This window comes from Uranotaenia lowii, chromosome 3 (genome assembly GCF_029784155.1).
Source record: "Uranotaenia lowii strain MFRU-FL chromosome 3, ASM2978415v1, whole genome shotgun sequence".
Lineage (NCBI taxonomy): Eukaryota > Metazoa > Arthropoda > Insecta > Diptera > Culicidae > Uranotaenia > Uranotaenia lowii.
This window is the reverse complement of record NC_073693.1, coordinates 92,900,820-92,926,161: the sequence shown is the minus strand read 5'-3', so window position 1 is coordinate 92,926,161 and position 25,342 is coordinate 92,900,820. Positions and strand designations below refer to the sequence as shown.

The 25,342-nt window shown below is 33.8% G+C and overlaps 1 protein-coding gene across 1 annotated transcript; it reads right to left on the bottom strand.

Annotated features, from left to right (window-relative positions):
* Positions 1-20,801: 20,801 nt before the first annotated feature.
* LOC129756491 (pyrroline-5-carboxylate reductase 3-like) lies at positions 20,802-21,986 on the bottom strand. Its single transcript, XM_055753392.1, has 4 exons — positions 21,798-21,986; positions 21,451-21,698; positions 20,969-21,386; positions 20,802-20,910 (listed from the first exon to the last, which is right to left on the bottom strand). The coding sequence occupies exons 1-4, from the start codon at positions 21,886-21,888 to the stop codon at positions 20,834-20,836; spliced, it is 834 nt and encodes a 277-aa protein (XP_055609367.1). The 5' UTR covers positions 21,889-21,986; the 3' UTR covers positions 20,802-20,833.
* Between the last annotated feature and the right edge of the window lie 3,356 nt (positions 21,987-25,342).

Sequence of the window (25,342 nt, the reverse complement as noted above, 5' to 3'; positions counted from 1 at the left end):
TTTGTAAGTCATTCCTGTTTCGAGATATAGCGAAGGAATCAAGTATCCCCAAGGATCAAGTATCCTCATTCTCCCCTAATGTTTGGGGTTGTTTGAGCTGTAGTTTTCAATGGCAACGACGAGTGCGTCGGAGCTCATTTAAACTCACTAGATACATTACTGACGAATTCTCTAAAACGAATTCCATCAGGCCATTGGTCTCGATGGCCAGAGAGACTCTAAACGACACTAATGAGAGTGTCCCTTACCCTAGGTACACGCTTTTCAATCATCACCAAGATGACTACGGATCATTCCTAAGACTGTTTCATTTGAAACGCTCTGGGGTGAACTCCTGCCAAGTAAAGTGAAAACTATTTTTGCGCAAAATCAACGCACTCCTGCCAAGTAAAGTGAAAACTATTTTTGCGCAAAATCAACGCATACGGTTAAAAGTAGCTTGTCTTTTTCTGATTCAGGCAGGCAGTTATAAGTGTATTACAAAAAATGAGTTTATTTTATTTTGGGAACTCTGTACAATATTACATTTTGTGGAAAAAGGTTACAAAAGTAACACATCTTTGAATTAAACCTGTTCAAATTAATACCATGCGTAGGCATTTTTATTTACATTTACCTAAATTTAAAGTGCATCAAATCACCCCAGGCTTTGTTTTCGTTTGCCTCATATTTTACAAGCTTGACCCAAATTTTCCTTTCCAGTTGTGGTTTATCATGTCAAATTTTTCCAAAATAATTCGCTTAAGTGTCTTCAAGAATGGATCATAATTTGCCTAAATTACCAAGAGATCGTATGCTTCCAAAGAATGATTCCGTTGCACATCCTTTTTTACAGCTAAATAAAAACAAATTGTTTTGAACTTTTGATACCAAACTGGCACAAGAATCATCCCATTAAGGTGTAATAAATTAATGACACCCTAATTGATACCGCTTTGATGATGATGATTATCTTACGTGCCGGGAAAGAGCCTCCTAACCGTTTCCATCAAACTTAAGCCCAGCAGAGAAAGCCACTTGGAAGCTCGGCCAGTTAATCCCCGCCTTAAGCTCTGCCATCTCATAAACGAATCGCCATTTCTACTCGGGGCGCGCGAAAGAAAAAGTTCCGCACAAGTCTGTTTACTGCACACTTGCGCAAATAATTTTTATTGCCCCTCGCATGCGACTTTTCCATCAATAAGCATTATTTTATTTGAGGGAGCTCAAGCAAGAAAGACCCTTTGCTCCCCGCTACTAATGATAAAAAGCTGCACTGCCATATTGCGTTTCAGCAGGTAAGTGTGAAATTTCCGACTTAAGTTCGAATAATTCTGATTCGTGAGAATCTGAAACTTGGCTCGAAGAAGCGCTGATACCATCCCCAACCGATAGCAACGACTGCTGAAGCTGCTGGGAAGGGCACACTTAATTCAAGTTTAATATAAATAAATTTCTCCTGCGATTACCGGCCAGGAGGAGTTGAGTTAAGGTTTGAAAGTTTTCTTCTGCCGGAACATAATAAAGGGAAGAAAAAACAACCATACTGCGATTTGCGCTGAGGTGAGGATGAAAAATTACGATTAATATAATTTTCCAGATTAATCTTTGCAAATATTTAATCGTGGACGGCCTCTCCTGGCGGCTGGATGAGCGTCATTTTTCATGGATAGAATGCAGCTGCGCCGCTCGACTGATGGATTGTGGGAATGGTTATGTTATGACCACGAATAATGAGAAGGCCTTTTTTAAAACAAATTATCGGAGCTAACATTACCGCTGTAAATTCAAAACTTGAGTGATTTCAATAGAGTGGTTAACTATTCAGCATTTACTGATAAGTGTACGTTCAGTACACAGATTAAAGACTGTTAGAATAAAAGAAATCTATTTAAAAACTTTGTAATAAGTACATATAAGAATACTTCAGATATGGATTAAAAAACAGTCAAGAAACTTTTAAAGACAGGGTACCAAAAAACGCAAGATAGTCCAAGTTTTCTGAAGTTAAAAAGGATAAAAAATTAAGAAAGTGAAGAAAACAACTCTGTTCACAAAGTTAACAGAAGAAGAATGTCAAGAATATCAAATTAGAAAAGAGTGTAGAGAAAGTCAAGAATGTTATAAATTATAAGAAACGAGTGTAGAGAAAGTCAAGAATGTTATAAAAATCATACATTGAAGAACGTCAAGACAAGTCAAAAATGTCTAGAAAATCATGGTTGTCAGGGAGGTCAATAAGGAGGTCAAGAAGGTCAAAAAATTAAAAAAAAAACAAAACAGTCAAACTGTTAAGAAAATTAAAATATATGTTATTAAAATAACTTAAATCAAGTAAGTCATTAAAATAATGCAAGTCAAAAAGTCTAAAAAATAAAGTCAAGAAAGCTCAAAAATTCAAGAAAATTAAGAATGTCATGAAAGTTCGGATAAACTGAGTTTCGGGCAGAATATCAAGAAAAACGAGAAACTGAAGAGAGTCAAGAAAGTCAAGAAACTCCAGAAAGTCCAAAAAATCTAGAAGCTGACGAAAGTTCAGAAAGTCAAGCAAGACAGAAAAAAGTCAAGATAATAAAAGAATATAAAAACAAACCAAGAAAGTAAAAAAAGAAATAAAGTCAACAGCGTCAAGAAAGTCAAAAAAGTCATGAAAGTCAAGAAAGTCAAGAAAGTCAATAAAGTCAAGAACGTCAAGAAAGTCAAGAAAGTCAAGAAAGTCAAGAAAGTCAAGAAAGTCAAGAAAGTCAAGAATGTCAAGAAAGTCAAGAAAGTCAAGAAAGTCAAGAAAGTCAAGAAAGTCAAGAAAGTCAAGAAAGTCAAGAAAGTCAAGAAAGTCAAGAAAGTCCAGAAAGTCAAGAAAGTCAAGAAAAACAAGAAAGTCAAGAAAAACAAGAAAGTCAAGAAGGTCAAGAAAGTTAAGAAAGTCCAGAAAGTCAAGAAAGTCAAGAAAGTCATGAAAGTCAAGAAAGTCAAGAAAGTCAAGAAAGTCAAGAAAGTCAAGAAAGTCAAGAAAGTCAAGAAAGTCAAGAAAGTCAAGAAAGTCAAGAAAGTCAAGAAAGTCAAGAAGGTCAAGAAAGTCAAAAAAGTCAAAAAAGTCAAGAAAGTCAAGAAAGTCAAGAAAGTCAAGAAAGTCAAGAAAGTCAAGAAAGTCAAGAAAGTCAAGAAAGTCAAGAAAGCCAAGAAAGTCAGAAAGTCAAGAAAGTCAAGAAAGTCAAGAAAGTCAAGAAATTCAAGAAAGTCAAGAAAGTCAAGAAAGTCAAGAAAGTCAAGAAAGTCAAGAAAGTCAAGAAAGTCAAGAAAGTCAAGAAAGTCAAGAAAGTCAAGAAAGTCAAGAAAGTCAAGAAAGTCAAGAAAGTCAAGAAAGTCAAGAAAGTCAAGAAAGTCAAGAAAGTCAAGAAAGTCAAGAAAGTCAAGAAAGTCAAGAAAGTCAAGAAAGTCAAGAAAGTCAAGAAAGTCAAGAAAGTCAAGAAAGTCAAGTAAGTCAAGAAAGTCAAGAAAGTCAAGAAAGTCAAGAAAGTCAAGAAAGTCAAGAAAGTCAAGAAAGTCAAGAAAGTCAAGAAAGTCAAGAAAGTCAAGAAAGTCAAAAATGTCAAGAATGTCAAGAAAGCCAAGAAAGTCAGAAAGTCAAGAAGGTCAAGAAAGTCAAGAAAGTCAAGAAAGTCAAGAAAGTCAAGAAAGTCAAGAAAGTCAAGAAAGTCAAGAAAGTCAAGAAAGTCAAGAAAGTCAAGAAGTTCAAAAAAGTCAAGAAAGTCAAGAAAATCAAGAAAGTCAAGAAAGTCAAGAAAGTCAAGAATGTCAAGAAAGTCAAGAAAGTCAAGAAAGTCAAGAAAGTCCAGAAAGTCAAGAAAAACAAGAAAGTCAAGAAAGTCAAGAAAGTCAAGAAAGTCAAGAAAGTCAAGAAAGTCAAGAAAGTCAAGAAAGTCAAGAAAGTCAAGAAAGTCAAGAAAGTCAAGAAAGTCAAGAAAGTCAAGAATGTCAAGAAAGTCAAGAACGTCAAAAAAGTCAAGAAAGTCAAGAAAGTCAAGAAAGTCAAGAAAATCAAGAAAGTCAAGAAAGTCAAGAAAGTCAAAAAAGTCAAGAAAGTCAAGAAAGTCAAGAAAGTCAAGAAAGTCAAGAAAGTCAAGAAAGTCAAGAATGTCAAGAAAGTCAAGAAAGTCAAGAAAGTCAAGAAAGTCAAGAAAGTCAAGAAAGTCAAGAAAGTCAAGAAAGTCAAGAAAGTCAAGAAAGTCAAAAAAGTCAAGAAAGTCAAGAAAGTCAAGAAAGTCAAGAAAGTCAAGAATGTCAAGAAAGCCAAGAAAGTCAGAAAGTCAAGAAAGTCAAGAAAGTCAAGAAAGTCAAGAAAGTCAAGAAAGTCAAGAAAGTCAAGAAAGTCAAGAAAGTCAAGAAAGTCAAGAAAGTCAAGAAAGTCAAGAAAGTCAAGAAAGTCAAGAAAGTCAAGAAAGTCAAGAAAGTCAAGAATGTCAAGAAAGTCAAGAACATCAAAAAAGTCAAGAAAGTCAAGAAAGTCAAGAAAGTCAAGAAAGTCAAGAAAGTCAAGAAAGTCAAGAAAGTCAAGAAAGTCAAGAAAGTCAAGAAAGTCAAGAAAGTCAAGAAAGTCAAGAAAGTCAAGAAAGTCAAGAAAGTCAAGAAAGTCAAGAAAGTCAAGAAAGTCAAGAAAGTTAAGAGAGTCAAGGAAGTCAAGAAAGTCAAGAAAGTCAAGAAAGTCAAGAAAGTCAAGAAGGTCAAGAAAGTCCAGAAAGTCCAGAAAGTCCAGAAAGTCAAGAAAAACTAGAAAGTCAAGAAAGTCAAGAAAGTCAAGAACGTCAAAAAAGTCAAGAAAGTCAAGAAAGTCAAGAAAGTCAAGAAAGTCAAGAAAGTCAAGAAAGTCAAGAAAGTCAAGAAAGTCAAGAAAGTCAAGAAAGTCAAGAAAGTCAAGAAAGTCAAGAAAGTCAAGAAAGTCAAGAAAGTCAGGAAAGTCAAGAAAGTCAAGAATGTCAAGAAAGTCAAGAAAGTCAAGAAAGTCAAGAAAGTCAAGAAGGTCAAGAAAGTCAGGAAAGTTAAGAAAGTCAAGAAAGTCAAGAAAGTCAAGAAAGTCAAGAAGGCCAAGAAAGTCCAGAAAGTCAAGAAAGTCAAGAAAGTCAAGAAAGTCAAGAAAGTCAAGAAAGTCAAGAAAGTCAAGAAAGTCAAGGAAGTCAAAAAAGTTAAGAAAGTCAAGAAAGTCAAGAAAGTCAAGAAAGTCAAGAAAGTCAAGAAAGTCAAGAAAGTCAAGAAAGTCAAGAAAGTCAAGAAAGTCAAGAAAGTCAAGAAAGTCAATAAAGTCAAGAAAGTCAAGAATGTCAAGAAAGTCAAGAAAGTCAAGAAAGTCAAGAAAGTCAAAAAAGTCAAGAAAGTCAAGAAAGTCAAGAATGTCAAGAAAGTCAAGAACGTCAAAAAAGTCAAGAAAGTCAAGAAAGTCAAGAAAGTCAAGAAAGTCAAGAAAGTCAAGAAAGTCAAGAAAGTCAAGAAAGTCAAGAAAGTCAAGAATGTCAAGAAAGTCAAGAACGTCAAGAAAGTCAAGAAAGTCAAGAAAGTCAAGAAAGTCAAGAAAGTCAAGAAAGTCAAGAAAGTCAAGAAAGTCAAGAAAGTCAAGAAAGTCAAGAAAGTCAAGAAAGTCAAGAAAGTCAAGAAAGTCAAGAAAGTCAAGAAAGTCAAGAAAGTCAAGAAGGCCAAGAAAGTCCAGAAAGTCAAGAAAGTCAAGAAAGTCAAGAAAGTCAAGAAAGTCAAGAAAGTCAAGAAAGTCAAGAAAGTCAAGAAAGTCAAGAAAGTCAAGAAAGTCAAGAAAGTCAAGAAAGTCAAAAAAGTCAAGAAAGTCAAGAAAGTCAAGAAAGTCAAGAAAGTCAAGAAAGTCAAGAAAGTCAAGAAAGTCAAGAAAGTCAAGAAAGTCAAGAATGTCAAGAAAGTCAAGAACGTCAAAAAAGTCAAGAAAGTCAAGAAAGTCAAGGAAGTCAAGAAAGTCAAGAAAGTCAAGAAAGTCAAGAAAGTCAAGAAAGTCAAGAAAGTCAAGAAAGTCAAGATAGTCAAGAAAGTCAAGAAAGTCAAGAATGTCAAGAAAGTCAAAAAAGTCAAAAAAGTCAAGAAAGTCAAGAATGTCAAGAAAGTCAAGAAAGTCAAGAAAGTCAAGAAAGTCAAGAAAGTCAAGAAATTCAAAAAGGTCAAGAAAGTCAGGAAAGTTAAGAAAGTCAAGAAAGTCAAGAATGTCAAGAAAGTCAAGAACGTCAAAAAAGTCAAGAAAGTCAAGAAAGTCAAGAAAGTCAAGAAAGTCAAGAAAGTCAAGAAAGTCAAGAAAGTCAAGAAAGTCAAGAAAGTCAAGAAAGTCAAGAAAGTCAAGAAAGTCAAGAAAGTCAAGAAAGTCAAGAAAGTCAAGAAAGTCAAGAAAGTCAAGAATGTCAAGAATGTCAAGAAAGTCAAAAAAGTCAAAAAAGTCAAGAAAGTCAAGAATGTCAAGAAAGTCAAGAAAGTCAAGAAAGTCAAGAAAGTCAAGAAAGTCAAGAAAGTCAAGAAATTCAAGAAGGTCAAGAAAGTCAGGAAAGTTAAGAAAGTCAAGAAAGTCAAGAAAGTCAAGAAAGTCAAGAAAGTCAAGAAGGCCAAGAAAGTCCAGAAAGTCAAGAAAGTCAAGAAAGTCAAGAAAGTCAAGAAAGTCAAGAAAGTCAAGAAAGTCAAGAAAGTCAAGAAAGTCAAGAAAGTCAAGAAAGTCATGAATGTCAAGAAAGTCAAAAAATTCAAGAGGGGTGTAAATTTAAAAAAATAAATCAAGTCAAGACGGATGAGACAGTTGAAACATCAGAATAGATAAGAACAATATAATCAAGAAAATCACAAAGCCTTAGAAAGTCAATACTGCCGCTCATAGCAAGACCTTTCCATTTTTCAGTTTATCGCTGGAATCACTTTAATTTTAACTGTAGTTTGTTGTTAGTACTTTGTTCTGTTGAACATTGAAAAAAACCTCATGTAATTTTGTCCCATCCTCCCACACATGGGACGAACTTGCTTTGAGCGGCAGAATAGAAAGACGCACCATTTTTTTTTATTTAATTTTGTGTTTGCGCATATTAAAAACCACGCTTAAAACTTGGGTGATGGATTATAATTAAAATTGAGATAAAAAAAACGGAGTTATGAATCATAATTGCTAAATAATGATTTAGACTGCAAGTTTCAAGGTTTTGTGTTTTTCTCAGTTCTGACAAGTGTATTGATTGGATTTTTTTTTGGAATTATCTGTACAAAAAACCAAAAATGTCATTTGGAGCAAGAACTTCTTAACGATCACAAATCACATAGCCCCGGTAACGCCGACATCAATTACGCGTCCAACAGGTTTGGTGCGCGATAATTTGAATAATTGCCCAAGACCCTCAGCGAGCCATAATTTTCGGCATCAATAAAATCAAGCCTGTAATGACCGTTCAAACATCGATTCTTTGACACCTTTTTCGGGCTCCGGGTATTCCGCCAGGCCAGTGCAGTGTGGCGGCTTATTTTCCCTGGGAAAGCTGTTTTGGAGTTTTGAGAAATATTTAAAGCATCATCAATAGAATATCATTAGCGAGCAGCGATCGATGCCTAAATGTTGTTTATGTTAATTGCAGACACCTGAAAATGTGGACTCGTTGACTTGGAAGTGCGAAAATGCCTTGGAGCAGCAAATTTATTCTCGTTATTCTCAGTTGTCTGTAAAGGAGCATGGATTTTTTTTAATAAATGCTTAAAACCAGTGACCTGGACACAATTGGATAGCATAAATTTATCTCAAAGTCTTCTGACGATGAACACCCCAAGAAACTGGTCGATACTGCGTGGCCACTTCACGTAAAGATCATCAATCAATTACGTAATTAATCTTGTTTAAAACAGCACTCAGAATTTATTCAAAACTCATCTGCTCGATGAAGGGCTGTTGCGCTACCAACAACTTGAGGTTACTTCATACCATATATCATGCTAACGCACCAAACCCTTGTTGGGTTCATTCTATTTAAACCAAATCTAGTACAGTGGTCGAAATTCCTAGAAGCGTATACACATTTTTTAGGTTTATTCTTAACAGGAATCGAATACCGTCAAACGAGGCATCATGCAACAGCAGGGTTAGATGCAACATTCGTATATCACAATACTTTTTCAATTTCTTACATACCAGGTTTTTTATAAATTGAAAAAAATATATGTAAAGCTTCGATTAAAGGCCATTTAAAGTGATTTTAATTTAATCATTGAAATACGGCTGTTTTAAAAATATAAAATATTCAACTGCTCTCCTGTTTCAAAATAAGGTTCCATCTAAATTACATATAAGGTAAAAGCACAGCTCAGGTTCAAAATCGTAACGAAAAGTTAGTTCAGCGCCAAATGAACAAAAAAGATACCTCGTAGAAAAAAACTGTTAAACAAACAAAGAAGCTCATTAGTCGCATCGAAAATATCAGCAAATAATCATAAAACACCATTTGGATGCCACTACCAGGTTTGTGATGAGATGCTGAACGAAAAAAAACACTCACTTTCTGAAGGATTATGGCGCAGGTCTCTTGGGTCGATTCCTCAAATAGAGATCATGGGCAGCATCTTTTCTTCATAAAATTTTGATAAAATTTCAATAGTTTTGATGTGCGCCGCTCTGGGCCATTCGAGCCTGAGTCGAGTCGCGAGTCGATTTGATGTGATTTTTCTCATGTTGGAGAAGATGTTTCTGATGCTGTTGTTTTCTCTTCACTTTCCTCTGGCTCTTATCTTGCTTCGCTTTCTGGAAAACCCATTAACCAGATGATGATATGAATGGGTCATAACTTAGCGTAGCTAATTTGTTTATACATGTTCGATTAGCAGGATTGGTTGCTACTTCTCGATCGGGGCATCGTCTGCATGTGTCACGTGGGAATTTCGAGTTCGAGCTGGATGAGTTTGTTGTTTTGGTTCCTGCAGCAAGAAATCGATGTGACATTTTGATATTGCTATTGACCAGGTGCAAATGCTGAGAGAAGAGCTCCGGGCCATAGTTATTTTATGCAAACGGTCGTATTTTGAAGGATTTGCTGGCAGATTATAGATTGTTCATGGTTGAAGCAATCGAGTGATAACGATTGCCTAAGAAGCTCAAACCATCTGATGTCAGACATTTACCTACTTAGGAGTTAAGTTCTACAAGAAATTTTACTAAGATACTTGATGGTTGAAAACTCTATGAACACATTAAGAAACCTTAGTTTTTTTTTTCAAGTATTAAAATAACAGTTTCCTATTACAATTCGGTGAGATTCATTTAGTTTGACAGACATATTTGATAAAATGGACGGGTGTGAACAAATTCAGTGGGGCTTTTGGTTTGATCAAACATAGAAAGTCTCTGCAAAATCCATTAAAAATCGCATTTAGTAAAGAACAAATTGAAGAGACATTTATTTTTCCAAAATAACATTTGCTCACAAAGCTTTGAATTTGGTGTCATTGCTGCAATCAAAGATAATGCGTTGAAATTGATAATGACCAGTGCAAGTTTCGTTTTGAAAGTTTCAAACTAATAACTTTTTAGTTACTTTCACTGCCCAACATTTTCGTAGTTTTCCAAATCGATTCATTAGGTCAAATTAAATTTTGAATGGTAGAACCAAATTCTTCATAACGAATCCCCAAAGATGTTTCAGCACATAAATCAATACTACATCGGATAATAAGTATTCTTTGATTCGTGTGTTCAAAACAATCATATTCCAGCGTGTGAAAAAGCCAGAAGAAGAAATTTACAACGCGTTACGTTTTGTTGCAGCTTACCCCAGATAGGTTAGCAGAATAAAATAATTTTTTTTAATGCAATTTTTCTACAATTTTTTTTTTATTTTACCAACAGATCATGGGTGGCCAAGATTTTCACCAAGATAGCCTTATTTTGGAGCTATCAGACAACAGAAAATGTATTCGGGTCATCACTTGGTTTCATAAACCATTTTCCTACTTATGACCATGACACTGACATGACTGGAGTAAATAATGATGTAACGATTCAGAATGAATTAGAATCAAATATTCAATCAATGCTTTTTCCGGAAGTCATTTATAAATTGTTCAAATAGTTGGTCCTTATATAAAGAAATTTGCTGGAAAATAAATTTCAAGCCGTCTTGCTTACAAATTTTATATCCAAATTTGCGCAACACCAGAAAACGAATAAGAGCTTATGTTTCAATAAAACAAGAATTTAAATCTTAAAATCAGTGCATAAATAGATAGCATTAAAAATGACATTCCTAATAAATTTCAAATCATGTCGGAAATAAAACACAAATACGGAAAAAAATCATTTGTTCACGATTTGAAATCTTAAATGAAAATATTCATTTTGAATTAAAGAGAATTTATCCAAAACCCATAACAAGTAGATAATTAATAACGAAGATTTTTTTTTGTTTCGATTATAGTCGTTTCACCATCTTTATGGCATTCGCGGCATTAAATATAACGAAAAATATATTTAATTTTGTTTCCCCAATGCAAGTGCTCAAATCTTTGGCTTTAAATCTTCCAGAAGAGGGAGGGGGGTGGTCTGACAAAAGATGAAATTGATATTTGTTTCAGCCTTATTAGTTTAAAAATTAATCAGATCTCAATGAAAACAAGCATTAATGACTGATAAACAAACAAATAACATGAAAGACAAAACTGATTTTGAATTTGTTTTCCTCCATTCATTAAAAAAATAATATTTTCCAAACATCAAAGGAAAAATTGATTTAACAAGTTAAATTCAACAATTTTAAGAAATTCGAAATGATATTATGGTGATTACTTGTGATCACTAAGTCAGTATGATCAGCAGTTTTTATGTATTATAGTAGGCTTGTAGTGAAAATATATTGTACGTTTTATTGTAAAAACGTGATATATTGAGCAATTGAAACTCCGGAAATACCACATCTGGCGACGAGTGAAAAAAAGGATAAGTTTATTTTACAAGATGTTAAGTACAATTGAAGATCATAATAGATCAGAATTCATTTCAATAACAAGTAAGTAAATTTTTCCTTATTCATTTTTGGATCAATCTCATAAAACAATCGCACTGGTTTATAGATTGCCTAAAAATCATCCATTTTAAGTCCAGTGTCTAAAAAAAATCACTTTGGCTTCGAGCTTGAAATACCGTTGGCTACGAGCAAAAAATAAAACGATAAGCTTCGAGCTTGAAAAACGGATGGCCTTGAGCTTGAAATACCGTTGGCTTCGAGTCGGAAAAACGTTGACTTCAAGCCTGAATACTGAAAATTATACAAATTTTCTTTCCACAATTTTTTTTCACTCTGATGAACATTAAATATGACATTATCTGTTACTAAAAGTTTCTGTTACTAATAGTTTTATAATTTCAGCCTTCAAAAGGAAGCTTGGAATATTTGTTCTTTTAAATTCTATCATCTACATCCACCACAGATTCAGACAGAAAGGCATAAATGGCAACGTAACTATCAAAATTAAGCAGTTAAAGAAGAGAAAAGTTCAACCAGGTTGAGAAATATTTTACTAGCCAAAGGAGGAGTTGAACTTCAGGATGTATTCTATTTATTCACTTGATGGTGCCAATGTTGCTAAGGATAAAAGAGTCAATTTAAGGTAGCTTTGAACATCATGAATCCTATGAACAAAGCGAACTGTTTCTTCAAACGGGAGAAGATGATGGAAAAATACCATTATCAAAATTCCTTACTCGTTAGTTGGAACAAACGAATAATCGAAATTTTGGTAAATCGGATGTGGAAAGTCGTGAGTTTAGGATAATTTGACAATTCAGCATTCTTCACCGGAAACGCGAGAACTTGAAAAAGAAAATTCATCTTTTACACATTCCACCGTGACGTGAAATCGCTTTTCCGGACTTTTCGGAACTGTTATCATTCTAGAAGTCAACCAATTTACTTGAAAATGAAAAAAAAATTAGCAACCGGTCGCAAATTGAATTTCCTTCAAAATAAATATAATTTGGTCAATACAGGGTAGTTGACTGAATTCACGTCACGAAATATCAAGTTATTCTAAACCATTATTAAAAGCTTTCAAGTTTTATGTGCACTTTTAAAAACGATATTTTGTTGTTCCGACTTTTACAATCATAAATTTTCAGTATCTTTACCTAATTTTTTGTCTTATTATTGATGTATCATACGTTGAAGTTACTATTGATTCTCACAGTCCTTAATTAAGATTCACCAAAAAAAAATTTTTTTTACTTTTTTCTCAATCTTTTGGTATTTTCATTTCAAAATAACGATCTTATTAGAAAAACAACTAAATTATTTTAGATTTTAAAAATCCGACCATCTGGAGGGCCAAAACAGCTTTCAGAGCATATTGTCCTTATGAAATTTCACAAAAAAACAAATTTTGTGACGTGAATTCACTCATTCGCACTGTTGTTACTCAGCTAGATTCCGACTGGTTTCTTAAAAATTTAATGTTCTAGAATCGTCTTTTAATTTTCAAAGAAGATCTCTATTTTTTACGTCAGAAAATGTCAAAGTTTTCTCGTAAAACTCACTTTTTTGTGACGTGAATTCACTGAAATGCGACTGTTTGTGTTGGATTTTCAAAACAACTACATTGGATATGAAAAAAATATTTTTTTTTCTAAATCAAGTTGTGTTTTTTGGCTTCAAAACGTATTATAAAAAATTCCAATACAAATAAATCCACATATTTTAATTCATTATTTTGGAAAAGTTGTCGAAATAACCACTTTTTCTAAACAAAAGGGATTTTCAAAATCATTCAAAACACGTTTAAATTTTTTTTTCTTTTTTTTCGTTGATTTTGTGTGATTTGAATTATCAAAATTATAGACATGTTTGAGATTTTTTGATACGCGAACGTATAAAAATCACTTTTGAGCGGTACAAGCGCGTGGAGTGTGTTTTTAGCTCAGCATACAAAGATAGTCGACCTAATCGATTATATTTCAGGCTCTTACAAATAAAAATTACCGAATCTAATTATTTTCAAGTTAATTTCTATATAAACAGAATTCTAGAACGCAGGAATATTCAAAAAAATGCACATTACCGGAGATAAAAATTTATTACGCTAACGATCCATTCTGTCCAGCTAGAGCAATAAAGTGCCCAAAGTGTTCTAAAATAGGACTCATCCTCAATACAGTAAGTTTGCTGGAAAGTACACAACAAAAAATGAATCGTGTAATTTTCTATCTATAATGATGCGAATTATTGGACCATCGCTTAAGATATAAATTTGTGTGCTTGTTTCAAATTACATCGTCGCATGTAAAATCTATATCATCGCACGATGTGAGTTTAAGTAAGATGATGGATTCCATTTACATCATTTGAAATGTAATTTTTCCTGCGTGACGGTGCTACGTTGGGTGTTTGCTGAAGAGGTTAGGATTTGCTGTTTTCAACATAAGAAAATTAATTGAAATACATTATCATTTCATTTTTATTTCTGTTTATTATAAAATTTCTCATTTCTATTTCGAAGTAATTTGTCCATAAATATTTGATTCATGTTACACATGCTATGAAAACTTGCTAGTTTCAGATTCGGTTTTGTATTAAACTAACTTAAGTCCTGGATGAATATTGATGGTAATTTGAACTCCATTAGAGAAGCATCGAAGCTCATCAAAGCTGGTGGCTTGAAGTGTAGCTTGGCTCTGCTGAGTATCGGCTCCAACAGCTGCTCGCGCTCTGCACCTCAAAGCTGGTCCAATTGCATCCCCACACTAAGTGAATTTCCGAAAGCTACGCTTGTTCGTGAAGCCCTTGTCAACAATTACAAAGGTCAGGATTTCAGAAATCCAGAATTATTACCAATAGATAGACCGGGAGCCAACTAAATCGAACACAACATAGACAAATCTGGAGAAAAAAATAATAATCAGACGACTACAGCTGACAACGAAACAAATTAACTGGTGACTTACCGGAGCAAATCATTTTCCGACCAAAATACTTTTTTATCTCTCGTTTTCCGTGGTTAGGGCCAGAATTAGCACAATACAAATAAATAAATCATTCAATGTGGTACAAACAAACTTACGAAACAAACTGTCTAGAATTTATTGTGACTCTGAGTTTTTGCGTCGTTTATTGAATTAAGTTTAGTGTGAAATTAATTATTTTTTGCTGTGTAGTTTCAACACCAATAAAAATTTTTGAAGCAGTTATATCTGATGATGGTTTCCCACAATTGGAGTAAGTCGCTACGTTATTTTTGGTTGTTGATGGAGTACAGCCTCTATTTGGGAAAGAGACTGCCAAATTACTTCGTGTGATGACCAAGGTTGCCGAAAAAAATTATGTGATTTCACGAAAAAAAATTCTGACTTTCTGTGATTTTACTAAAAAATTCTGTGATGGATTTCTGTGATACTTTTTCCAATAATTTCTTTCAAAAGTCATGTCAAACTGCGTCTTTTTAGATTCAACTTAAGAAAAATCAATCAACATTACCAATTTTATCATAATTTTCCAATTCAAAGATAATTATCCAAAATATATATTGACATAAAAAGTTTAATTTTGAAAAAAACGGCCTAAACTTCAAAATTCTGTGAAATCTGTGAATATTTCCAAAATTCTGTGTTCTGTGACACAGATTATGTGATGAAAATTGGCTCAAAATTCTGTGAAATTATAGACTTTTCTGTGATTTCGGCAACGTTGGTGATGACTCCAATTGTTTAACTTTGTGGTCTCATTTTTAAAACGTCCGTTTCCAATAATAAAAAATTTCTATTACGCATAACTTAGTCGTCTAGGCATCAAAGACGCTTTTCATCAGGTAGAAAAGTTGAACGTTTGCACTTACCTGCACTTAACTGAAAATCATTGCATTCATGGTTGATCGACCCTCCCAAACGACAAAGAATCGGAAGATAACAACCCTGTTTCAGTTTGATTTCCGAGTGTAATCCTCTTTTTGTGATTGGTTGTGAAAATGTTATCAATTAAATTGATGATATTTTCATTTAGGCGAAGTTGCGAGTTATTGCGAGTAAACTCAAGAAGAACACGACATAAGTTTATCACAAACTTTAGGGGTTTAAAAAAAGCCGTTAAATTCTTCTCAATAATCAATAATACATCTTTAAAGTACACGAAATATAATTTCTTGGACATAAGATTTCAGCTGAAATATCTTCTAAAGAAGTTCGAAGTTTTCTTGGACTTGTAATGTAACTTGTATAGGAAAATTTATAGGAATTGAAGAACGCTATGAATCCGCACCACTAAATAAGGAACCAATAAATCCGACACTAATCGAGAGCGTTGGCGGGAGTCTTCAATATCTCAGGATTATATAATGAAAATTCAACAAACCTAAAACTTTGCTTAAACTTAAGGAGATATGGTGATTAATTGTGATCACTAAGTCAGCATGATAAGCAGTTGTTATGTATTATAGTAGACTTATAGTGAAAATATATTCTTGGATTGTACGTTTTACTGTACGTGTTGAACAATTGAAGCTCCGGAAATACCACATAGGGTAACGGACTTACTTTGGACCAGGTACCTATTTTGGACCACCTTGCAGCTTTTTTCCAATTTCCTCTCTTAAATCATGTAAACTATGAAAATTTTGATCAAATATAGTTAAAGCTACTTCTTATGGTTCCAATCGTATCTAGGATTCCATCTAAATAAACTGATAAGGGAGAGAAAATTGAAAAAAAAATTTGATTTTTAACGGTTGGGCCAAATCATGCCCATTTCAGGAGGACGTGTCATTATCAGAGTCAACTTCTAAGAAGTTTTCTGCCTAGCTGTGATAAATTTAACAACTACAAACTTGTTTACAGCTATGATAAAACACTTGAAAACTAGTTTGCAAGCCTGAAGAACCAAAAAAAAACTTGTTTTGGTAGCAATTTGACCCATGTCGAAAATAAGTCTTACTTAATTCCTTAGGGACTTATTTTGGACCACCCAACATAACCTGAGAATTGAACTTGCTTTTAAAAGTTCATGAACGTAATAAAACGTTGTACGACGATATGAAAAGAATAATGCACACTATTTCAATCGTTTGATATACATAAAATTTGGAATTTTGACATTATTTTATTTAATCAACTCGCTAAAGCCCAAACCCGCCTTCAGACGGGGTTCACTTCAATCGGCAGAAAACCAAGCCAATTATTGTTTTAACTTACTTTTTGACAACTGTTTGATAAGCAGTTGTCAGAAGTTACAGCTTAAAGAAGCTTAAAAACAGGCACCATTTTTTATTAAGTCATAATTTTTTATGCTGCATGAAAAATTATTGATAGTTTGGTCAAAAAGTTTCAACCATACAGGGTTGATTTTTGAGAAAAAAATTTGGTTTTAGTGAACCTACATGTAATGCAGCTTCACTAGGTAGAAGACGAAATATAAACCCAGTCTAAAGTAGGGGTTGAGAAAAATCGACAACAAATCGCAAATATGTAATGTAATATTTGTAACAATTGAAATATCTCGGTTCATAGAAGAACAATTTTAACAAATAATATATTCAACCATAGCTATGAGATAGTCTTAACATGATTCAAAACTCAAAAAAAAAGTTGAAATGTGTAAAAATTACAAGCGAAAAAGTACTGAAAATCTAGTTTTTCAGCCCCTGAGGTTGTGCAATTTCTGAAAAAAAACTGTTTAAGAACTTACTTCAACGGTAATTTTTTTTCGTAGAACAAAAGTTATTTTAAAACTCAATTTTTGTGAATTTTAAAGCGAAAATAAATCTGACTTTAGATGGTTGAAATGATCGCATAATTCTCGTATATTTTATTCTTTTTTTATATTTATGTATTCTACAGAACTGAAGCCAAACCAAATCCACTGAGGTTTTGGAAGTCAAAATGCATCAATTGATGTTGCGGAGTTGATGATGTCAGGCTTATCATAGGGTCGCCTCAAGGAGATTTGCGTTCTAAAAATTAATCCTAAAGATAAGTCAACCGGTCAGTATAAAACACTGCAGAACAAATTTCGTCGAGATTGCAGTGTGCTGTCGAAATTTTCAATACATTTAAAACACACTGTATTAACTGAGGAATTGTTCTATTTTAATAAATTTTTATCAAAAACTAATGTTTAAAAGCATTAGAAATTATTGAAAAATTAACAGATGGTTGTAGTAGGAACTATTAAACAAACAAGTGTACCTAAATAGAGGCTGGGGAGAAATTCAAGAAACTAAGTTCAGGAGTAAATTAACGTGAACATACAAATCTTGACTACAAGAATAAGAAAGGTATAGATCAACTGAATTATTGTTATAATTGCGAATCAATCGCTGTCGTAAGTATAGCAAAATTTAGAGAAAAAAAACTGATTCAGGCTAAGGGTGGTCCAAAATAGGTCCAGTGGGTGGTTCAAAATAGAAACCTGGTGGTCCAAAATACCGACCAGAGCAATGATCAAAGAAACGAGTTTTTAGGCTTAAATCTTGTTACATTGCAACAAACGACGATATGCTTCGATAGAAAAAGCCTTGATCTTCGTAATGAACGTATAAAGCAGTCAAAAATTGTAACATGTACTATTTTATTTCAGAAAATAGCATAGCCACTTCCCAAAGCGGTCCAAAATAGGTCTGTACCCTATATCATTACGAGTATTTCTGTAATTACTGAATTTCTTGCGTTTTATGCTAGGTATTTAACACATTTTTTTGAAAATTGAAAATTGATTTGACTACTGTTTAAATAAAATCCTAAATTCAATTTGGTTTAAAATACCTAAAAAAATCGTTAATATTATCATATTTTACAGCGTAGGTAAAAGCAAACAATAAACAAACTTCTTTTCTTTTTTCGAAGAAGCGAGCTTCTAGAAAGTTTATCATTATTTCAAATCTTTATTTTAGAAATGTTTGTAACTTTATAGAGTTTTGTCAAACAAGTGCAGAAATGTTTTGAATTATTTCTACATATTTTCAAAAGTTGCTAAAAACAAAACTTTTAGCAAAAAACTGATAATTGTAGTTTGGGTTCAGGGCACCCAAATTATTCAAAAAATAGTATTTAAATTTTAAGGCCTTGTGTAATCACAACCCTTTCGAATGTGGAATTGAAAAGACAAGTGGAAGGACACGAAACACAAAACAAAACTTTTTTTGAAGAATATTTCATATCAACATAAAATTTTTAGTGACATAAAAGTTTTTTTTTTTATAATCAAAGTGATAAATAATCAACTAATGGATACTTGGTTAAAATTTTTTTTTGCGAATTCTATTGACTATCGTGAGTGGTAAGCATCTGAAACTTGGTTACCAGCTTGTTGAAGTGTAAAATTAGGATTTGATGAATGTAATTTGATGTTAAAATGGTAGGTTTCAAATAATGAAATTGTTAAGTTTCAGTTATTAAAGAAACCCCATTCTTAAGAGGAGGTATTGCTTTTGAGTGTCAAGATTTAAGCTTTAATACAAGTGATATAGGCTATGATCCGCCCGATGATATAGTCTATAATCAGTCAATTTTTTGACTTGTTTGTTAACAGTTTGTTTTGAATACTTTTTGGGATCAAGTTATTTCCCGTTTCTATTTTTAATTTTAAAAAAGAATATTTTTGTTTACTTGAAAAAAATCTTCATGAGGAGGTTTGTTAGACCAGGTAAACCCCCCCCCCCCCCCCCCTGTTTCACACGGCTTTGGAACTTTATCTACTAAGACAATATTGGAAAAAACGAAAAATGTCGGTTTTAATGAGACTTTTCATGTTTTAAAAAACGATTGAATGGTGCAATTTGAATTTTTGATACCTTGAGGGCTGTAATAAAAACGAGTGAAGTGATTTTTTCTAAAACTGTATAACGTTTGTTGACGGTTACAAAGTTAGATTGTTGTACTTTCGTCGGGTGCGGTTCGTTTTTTGTCTCCAGCGTGCCCTTAGATGCCACTATCTGTTTTGAATATCATCTTGTCAGTAAACATAGGGAAAATTTATCAAGTCACAATGATTTAGCCAATAAATCGGTGGACTAAAGTGAGAACATAAAAGAGTTGAACTTTTTCGAAAGTTGTGAAGCGATTTGATACGATGTCCAATGAGTGTATTTTGTCGCAGTTTTTTTTGTCGTTGTGAGATGGGGAGAAATGGTTTGGGACCAGAGCAAATGGCAAAATTTAAAAGTGAAAATGGAGTTTACCGGTGATATGCGTTGTTTGATGCGAAAAGTGTTTTTAATGAATGTTTAGCCGATGCATTTGTCGATCAAACAGGTTCAATCCAATCATGTGTTCCATAGACATGTGTCTCAGGAATTTGTTTGAATTTTATCAGGGAGTGATGAGTGCGCAAACCGGTTGCCATGGTGACATGTGACATGGGGTTTCGGGAAATTTCAAATAAAATCAGTGCTTGTTACGTTAGCATTATTGTCGTTGAAGTGTCGTTTGGTTTCATCAGCAAGTTACTGCTAGGTTTTATTTCATCAGACTCCCAAAAGCTAAGAAATTTTTAACAAAAAAGTGATAATATTATGAAGATGCTCTGCCGCCATTCAGCGTCAGACAGTTCGACGGCGTTGTGAGTGTGTGGTTGCTTTGATTTTCGGATATTCTGAAAATTGCCTAAATTGGGGCGATCTGTTTGTAAAAATGTATGGCATCTGGGTTAAGTGAAAAATCCCACACAAATCATCCAATGTCCGGGTTAAGTGGTAAATTTGTTCCTGGAACAAAACAGTTTAAAAGTGACGTTGTGGAATATGGGCTTGGAACTTCTTGGAACTTTATTGGTGCAAAAACATCAAATGGTACAAAAGCAGAAACACTCGGTGAGAATGTTCCATTATTTATTTTTCTAAGCTTCTCTCTCTTTTCCTCTAATGTTGACTTTATCGTTGATGATTGAATCGTGTTAGGGCCCGTTTCCGAATTCTCTAGCTGTTCTTTTAAACCATTTTTTTGCGATTCTTTGCAGTATATTCCTATTTTGGCGCTAAAATATCTTAGAATGGAAAAAATTCTAAAGATTTAGGTGCTATATTAATAATTTCTCTGCTCTTCTCAAATCTTTTCAAAAGCGAGCAATGGCGCTATAACCATGGTCAATGACCTGAGATGAAGGTACAATGATCCAGAATTGAACAGTGTATAATGGTTAAAGAATTTTCTTTAGTTATTGTATTATTCAATTTTGGACTCTGTGTAGAAAAACCTCATTTCCATCCCTTGAAGGAAGGCCCAACACCAAGGAGCATAGAAATATCTTAGCATCTATGCTCCCAACGAATAAATACCAAATGAACATGGGAACATATGGTACTGTTGTCCACGTTTCTTCTTCCCCTGATTCCAGTCGTCTCTGCGTCCAATACTGCACAGTGGGCCCGGCCTTGATAAGATGAATAGTAAATGTATTTTTACTATTCACCGGGATGCTGACAAGATCTGGCTGTGTACGTATTATAAGCATAAGCAGCATAAGCTTTGGAACTTTATCTACTAAGCATATTCTATAATCTTTTTTATATATCATTTTCAATTTTTTTTTAAATTAAAACCTTTTTATCAAAATTTTTAGTTAAGAACTTTATCCATAAAATTATTGGATTTTTTTTTATTTTCAAAGAGATCCTTATACATTCAAGCATAAATATCGAAAACTTAAAGTTTATTCGAAAAAAAAAATTGTGTATTTTTTTCGCAAATCTTAAAAGAAAAGTTGTTCTAGACCCCCGATTGATTTCACCCCGAACATTTCGTTGGATAGGGGAGAGTCTTTTCTATAACGTGGCATATTTTCAGAGATTCCGATTTTTCTTCTTGAAATAGTTCTTTGAAAGAAAAAAAAATTTGCGCGGCAAAGGATAAAGCCTTATTTATTAAAAATTACTCTTTCTTGGTGGACACTTCTTTACATCTCATTGTGGCAGCTTCGATAGCTCCACTAACAATATATCTGAAAGCTGAAAAGATTTTTTTTAAATAAGATTATTCTTCAATCAACGATAAACCAATACAAACCATGCTGCTCAAGGAACGACAGCCCGGTAATGGTCGACCCCCCAGGACTCGCAACATCATCCTTCAACTGCCCAGGATGCGCACCGGTTTCTCGTACCATTTTACCGGCACCCATCACAGTCTGGGCTGCCAGTTTGATGGCCAAATCTCGACTCAGTCCCATTTTAACCGCTCCGTCAGCCATCGCTTCGATGAAGGTGAACACATACCCGGGACCACTCCCGGAAAGTGCCGTAATGGGATCAATCAAGGCTTCTGTAACCTCATCACAGGTTCCCACAGCTTCCAGGAGATTTTGTGTCAGGGAACAGTCATTTTCGGTGGCTTTGCTTCCTCGAACGTAAACACATGCCCCACACCGGACGAATGTGGGAAGGTTTGGCATTACCCGAATCACTCGGGCGGACGGTAGCAGCATCTGAAACAGGGAAGCAAACAACGTGAATTAAAAAGAGATAGACAATAATTTAGGGTAACGGAACCTCTTCCAGCTCATCCAGCTTCAGTCCCATGGCGACGGAAATGAACAACTTTTCGGCGCTTATTTGCTTGACCAGTCCCAAAACATGCGGAACGACCCAGGGCTTCACCGTAACGAAAACCACCTCGGAACGTTTAACGACCGCAATGTTATCCGTATCAACGATGGCGCCCATGTCGCTAAAGGCCTGCCGATTAACGTCGTCATTGACGCTGAAGCTGGCTGCGATGTTTTTCCCCTCAACCAATCCTAAAAATAGAAACACCAAAGCAAAACACAAAATTGCACAAAACAGTTACATGATTATATCCGATCAGCATAATCCGTTAATTTGATGAATGAAACTACCGGCCGATATGAATCCTTTGGCCATCGCCTGGGCCGTTTTTCCTCCGCCGAGAAACCCGAGCTTCAGAAGCTTGCTGCAAACTTTCTGCATTCTTTAACGAGCTTTGTTCTGAACCTAGACCGAGTCACGTGAACGTGAATGAATGCACTTACTGCACTAACTGTCACGCTACTGGTTGCAATCGGTTGAGTAATGCATCGGAAAAACAACAAAGCTTCAACTGGTTGCACCAACACATTGAAGAGGATAATAGTAACACCTGTTGAATGTGCCATCATGGGAGAACAGAAATTCTGACCTGCGTACTTGGATCCGGAGATTTGCACTCGATTGCATCATTGATGCAATGAGTAAGCGGGAACTACCGATTGATATCCATCAGCTTGTGTTCTCAGACAGTTGTAATCTGAACTGAATCGGGAATGTAGTCTTACATAGTAATCGGGTAAAACGGACATTTTCAGTAGGTATTTCGAAAATTTAAATAAGTATTAAAAAAAAATCTGAGTACAGCAATTTTTGAGATATGCTACAAATATGAAATTTTTAAAAAAGAAAAATAGTAGCTGTGCTACGATCCAAATACACCTATCTCAAATTTATTATCATCAAATTGAGATCTATTCCTTGCATATTGAAGGCAATTAAATTTGCTATCGATCATTTGAACTTCATTTCTGCGTATGATTAACAGTATTGATGATGTATGTGAATTTATGATCGGAAGAACCGTTCAAATTGCATTTTGTTGGGGAAATTTTGTTTTTTTTATAAACGGTTCAAGACTCGATGGTAACATTATAAAAATCTAACTTTCTCTGGACTTAGAATTTAAAATAAAGATTTCAAAAGATTTTTTTTTGTAGCGATCCACCACACTCCCCCACAGCAAGCAAAAGGCTCAATTGAGCCCCCTGGTAATGGATGCTACTGCTCTCAGCATGTCTGGCAGCAAAATGATAATAAAAGTAAACGCGAGCAAATTTTAATCATGCTGAAAACACAAATATTTATAATGTCGTGCGAGGAAATGTATTATTTAAATAAATTATACTATAATATGAATCTCAATGGAAAATCGAATATTTACCAAAATCGGTTAGAAATAGTTGAAGTTATGTTTACTTTACTCCAACATTTAGTTCAACTAAAAAAAAAATTACGAACCACAGTATACAGCAGAGATATCACGGTCTACTGTAGAGTGTGGTTCGTTAAATTATAAAAAAAATAAAAAATTCTGTTGTAGCATATTAACCATAAATTCTACAGTTTTTAACGGATTTTGATAAAAAACCACTTGAAATTTTTGTTTCAAATTGAGGATTAAGGTATATCAAAAACAAGAATTTCAAAATGTAAATATGGTGTCCTAAAGCACCGATGAAAAAAAAATCATTTAAAAATTTGGATTTTTTGATCATAAATTGACAAATATCATCAATAAAGTTCATAAATCGCAAAAATAAAGTTCAGATGATCGTGAGACAGCCCGAAATATTTGGATGAAGTACAGTCCCTCAACAATCATGGGTCACACACAATTATAAGTCCCCGATTATTTGAACTGCTGATATTTACTGAACTAAAAGAAATTATGTCATACTACTATTTTCAGTTAAACGATAATTTTATCAAAATGCATTAAAAGTATTATGTGTGCGCTTGATAGCACTAAAATAACTGTTTGAATTGTCTTTATCATACGTTAACCTGTTGTTGAACTATCGTTAATCTGTTGAACTATCGCATAAAATTTCAATGTTATGAAGTCGACATCTTAAACCGATAAGCCCCTTATGCGGGTATTTCAGAGATTCCAACAAAATAATCTGGTCTCATATAAACACATAAGGCGAGTTAACATTCTTCAAATGAAACTGAGTGAATGAAAAGCGAAAATTCAATAATATTTGGCAAAATAAAAGTGACCTAAAATTTATACAGGTGAATGCTGTATGTAAATCATACACAATCATGGGTCATTTTTCCCAGCTAACATTTTTGTAGGTATGTTTCTCAACAAACTTCGTTATACGTTTTATATCTATATATATATAAAAAGCAATTTCTGTATGTTTGTTTGTTTGTCCTCTATAGAATCAGCCGTCTTAACAGCTAGAGGTCTGAAATTTGGCATGGATACTCATTAGGACCAGGAAGGATGAAAAATGTTTTCAGATTTTCGGATGACCCCTTCTGAAGGGGGATCTCTTAATTATAAAAAATGGGTCCTTTAAGAATGCAAAGCCATTAGCGTTGAGAAGCTGTTATAGAATTTTCATCTTCTTTCAGTTATAAATTGTGAAATGAGAACAAACATTACCAAAATAGTCAATTGACATTCTAGTCAATATTCAATTTTTTCCAAGGATTAGGGCTTCCTAAATAAAGGATAAAGTCTCCCCTCACTTCAAAAATATCTCAAATTTTTAGCTTCCACGAAAATGCATCTAGTTCATCTACGTGTTCAAATATCATCCTAATTTTAGGAGCATAGAAACTTGAAGTTCCAAGCTTTCAGAAAATGTAAAAGGGTGCGAGTTGCTAAATTTTCCCAAAAAGTTATGATGAAAATAAGAAAAGAATGCCTTCAAATGTTTGCTCGAAACTTGTTGAAATCTATGTTGATATTCGGGTGTTACCATAGACTTCTATTTGACTAATAACACTAATTTACAGCATTTTTGAACTTAGTAAACTGAAGGTCATTTTTAATGTAAAATCGGGCGCTGAATTCGAAAATGAATTCAAAAAAATCTCAGTAGAACCGTTTTTGAGTTATGCTCCAAATATGAAATTTCGGAAAAATAAAAAAAGTTCTTGTACTTAGATTGAAATATCTCGGACGGCAAAACAGTAATTTGCAATCCCTCTTTTGCATAGTGAAGGTGAATAAATTTTCTATCGATCATCTGGACATTGTTTTTGTGTATGATCTACAGTAAGGTTTGCCCGGATATTTCATACAAAATTTAGGAACAGTCCGGCCCGGCCCGGTTGCCCGGATTTCATTGTAAAATGCCCGGATGTTGCCCAGATTTATTCACTTTATTTGGCAAATAATACAAAAAAAAAAACAAATAATGTTGTAAAAATTGATAATTTTTGCTTCTAAAACGAAATTTTTGAGCAAGTTTTATCAAAAATAATCATGAAAGGTTTTTTGGAAGCCTCTAATAGGCTTTAAAATCTGTCAATGTACTTCGATGAAAAAACTTTTTTTCAATATTTTTTTCTTGATATTTGTTGAATAATTTTTGTGTTTTGACAAAATTTTCCCGGTTATTGCCCGAATTTCGATCGTCAATTTGAAATCTAATGCCCGGATTTTGCCAGGTTTTTATAAAAAATTGCCCGGATTTGTCCGGCCCGGATAGGTACTGAAAAAATTCTGGCAACCTTAATCTACAGTATTTTTGATATTAGTGACTTTATGATAGAAAAAAATATAAAAAACGCTTTTTTTAGAGAAAATTTTGTTTCAGCTAAAGCTTTAGACTCGATGGTAGCATTCAAAAATCTTCTTTTGCGCTTAAATGTC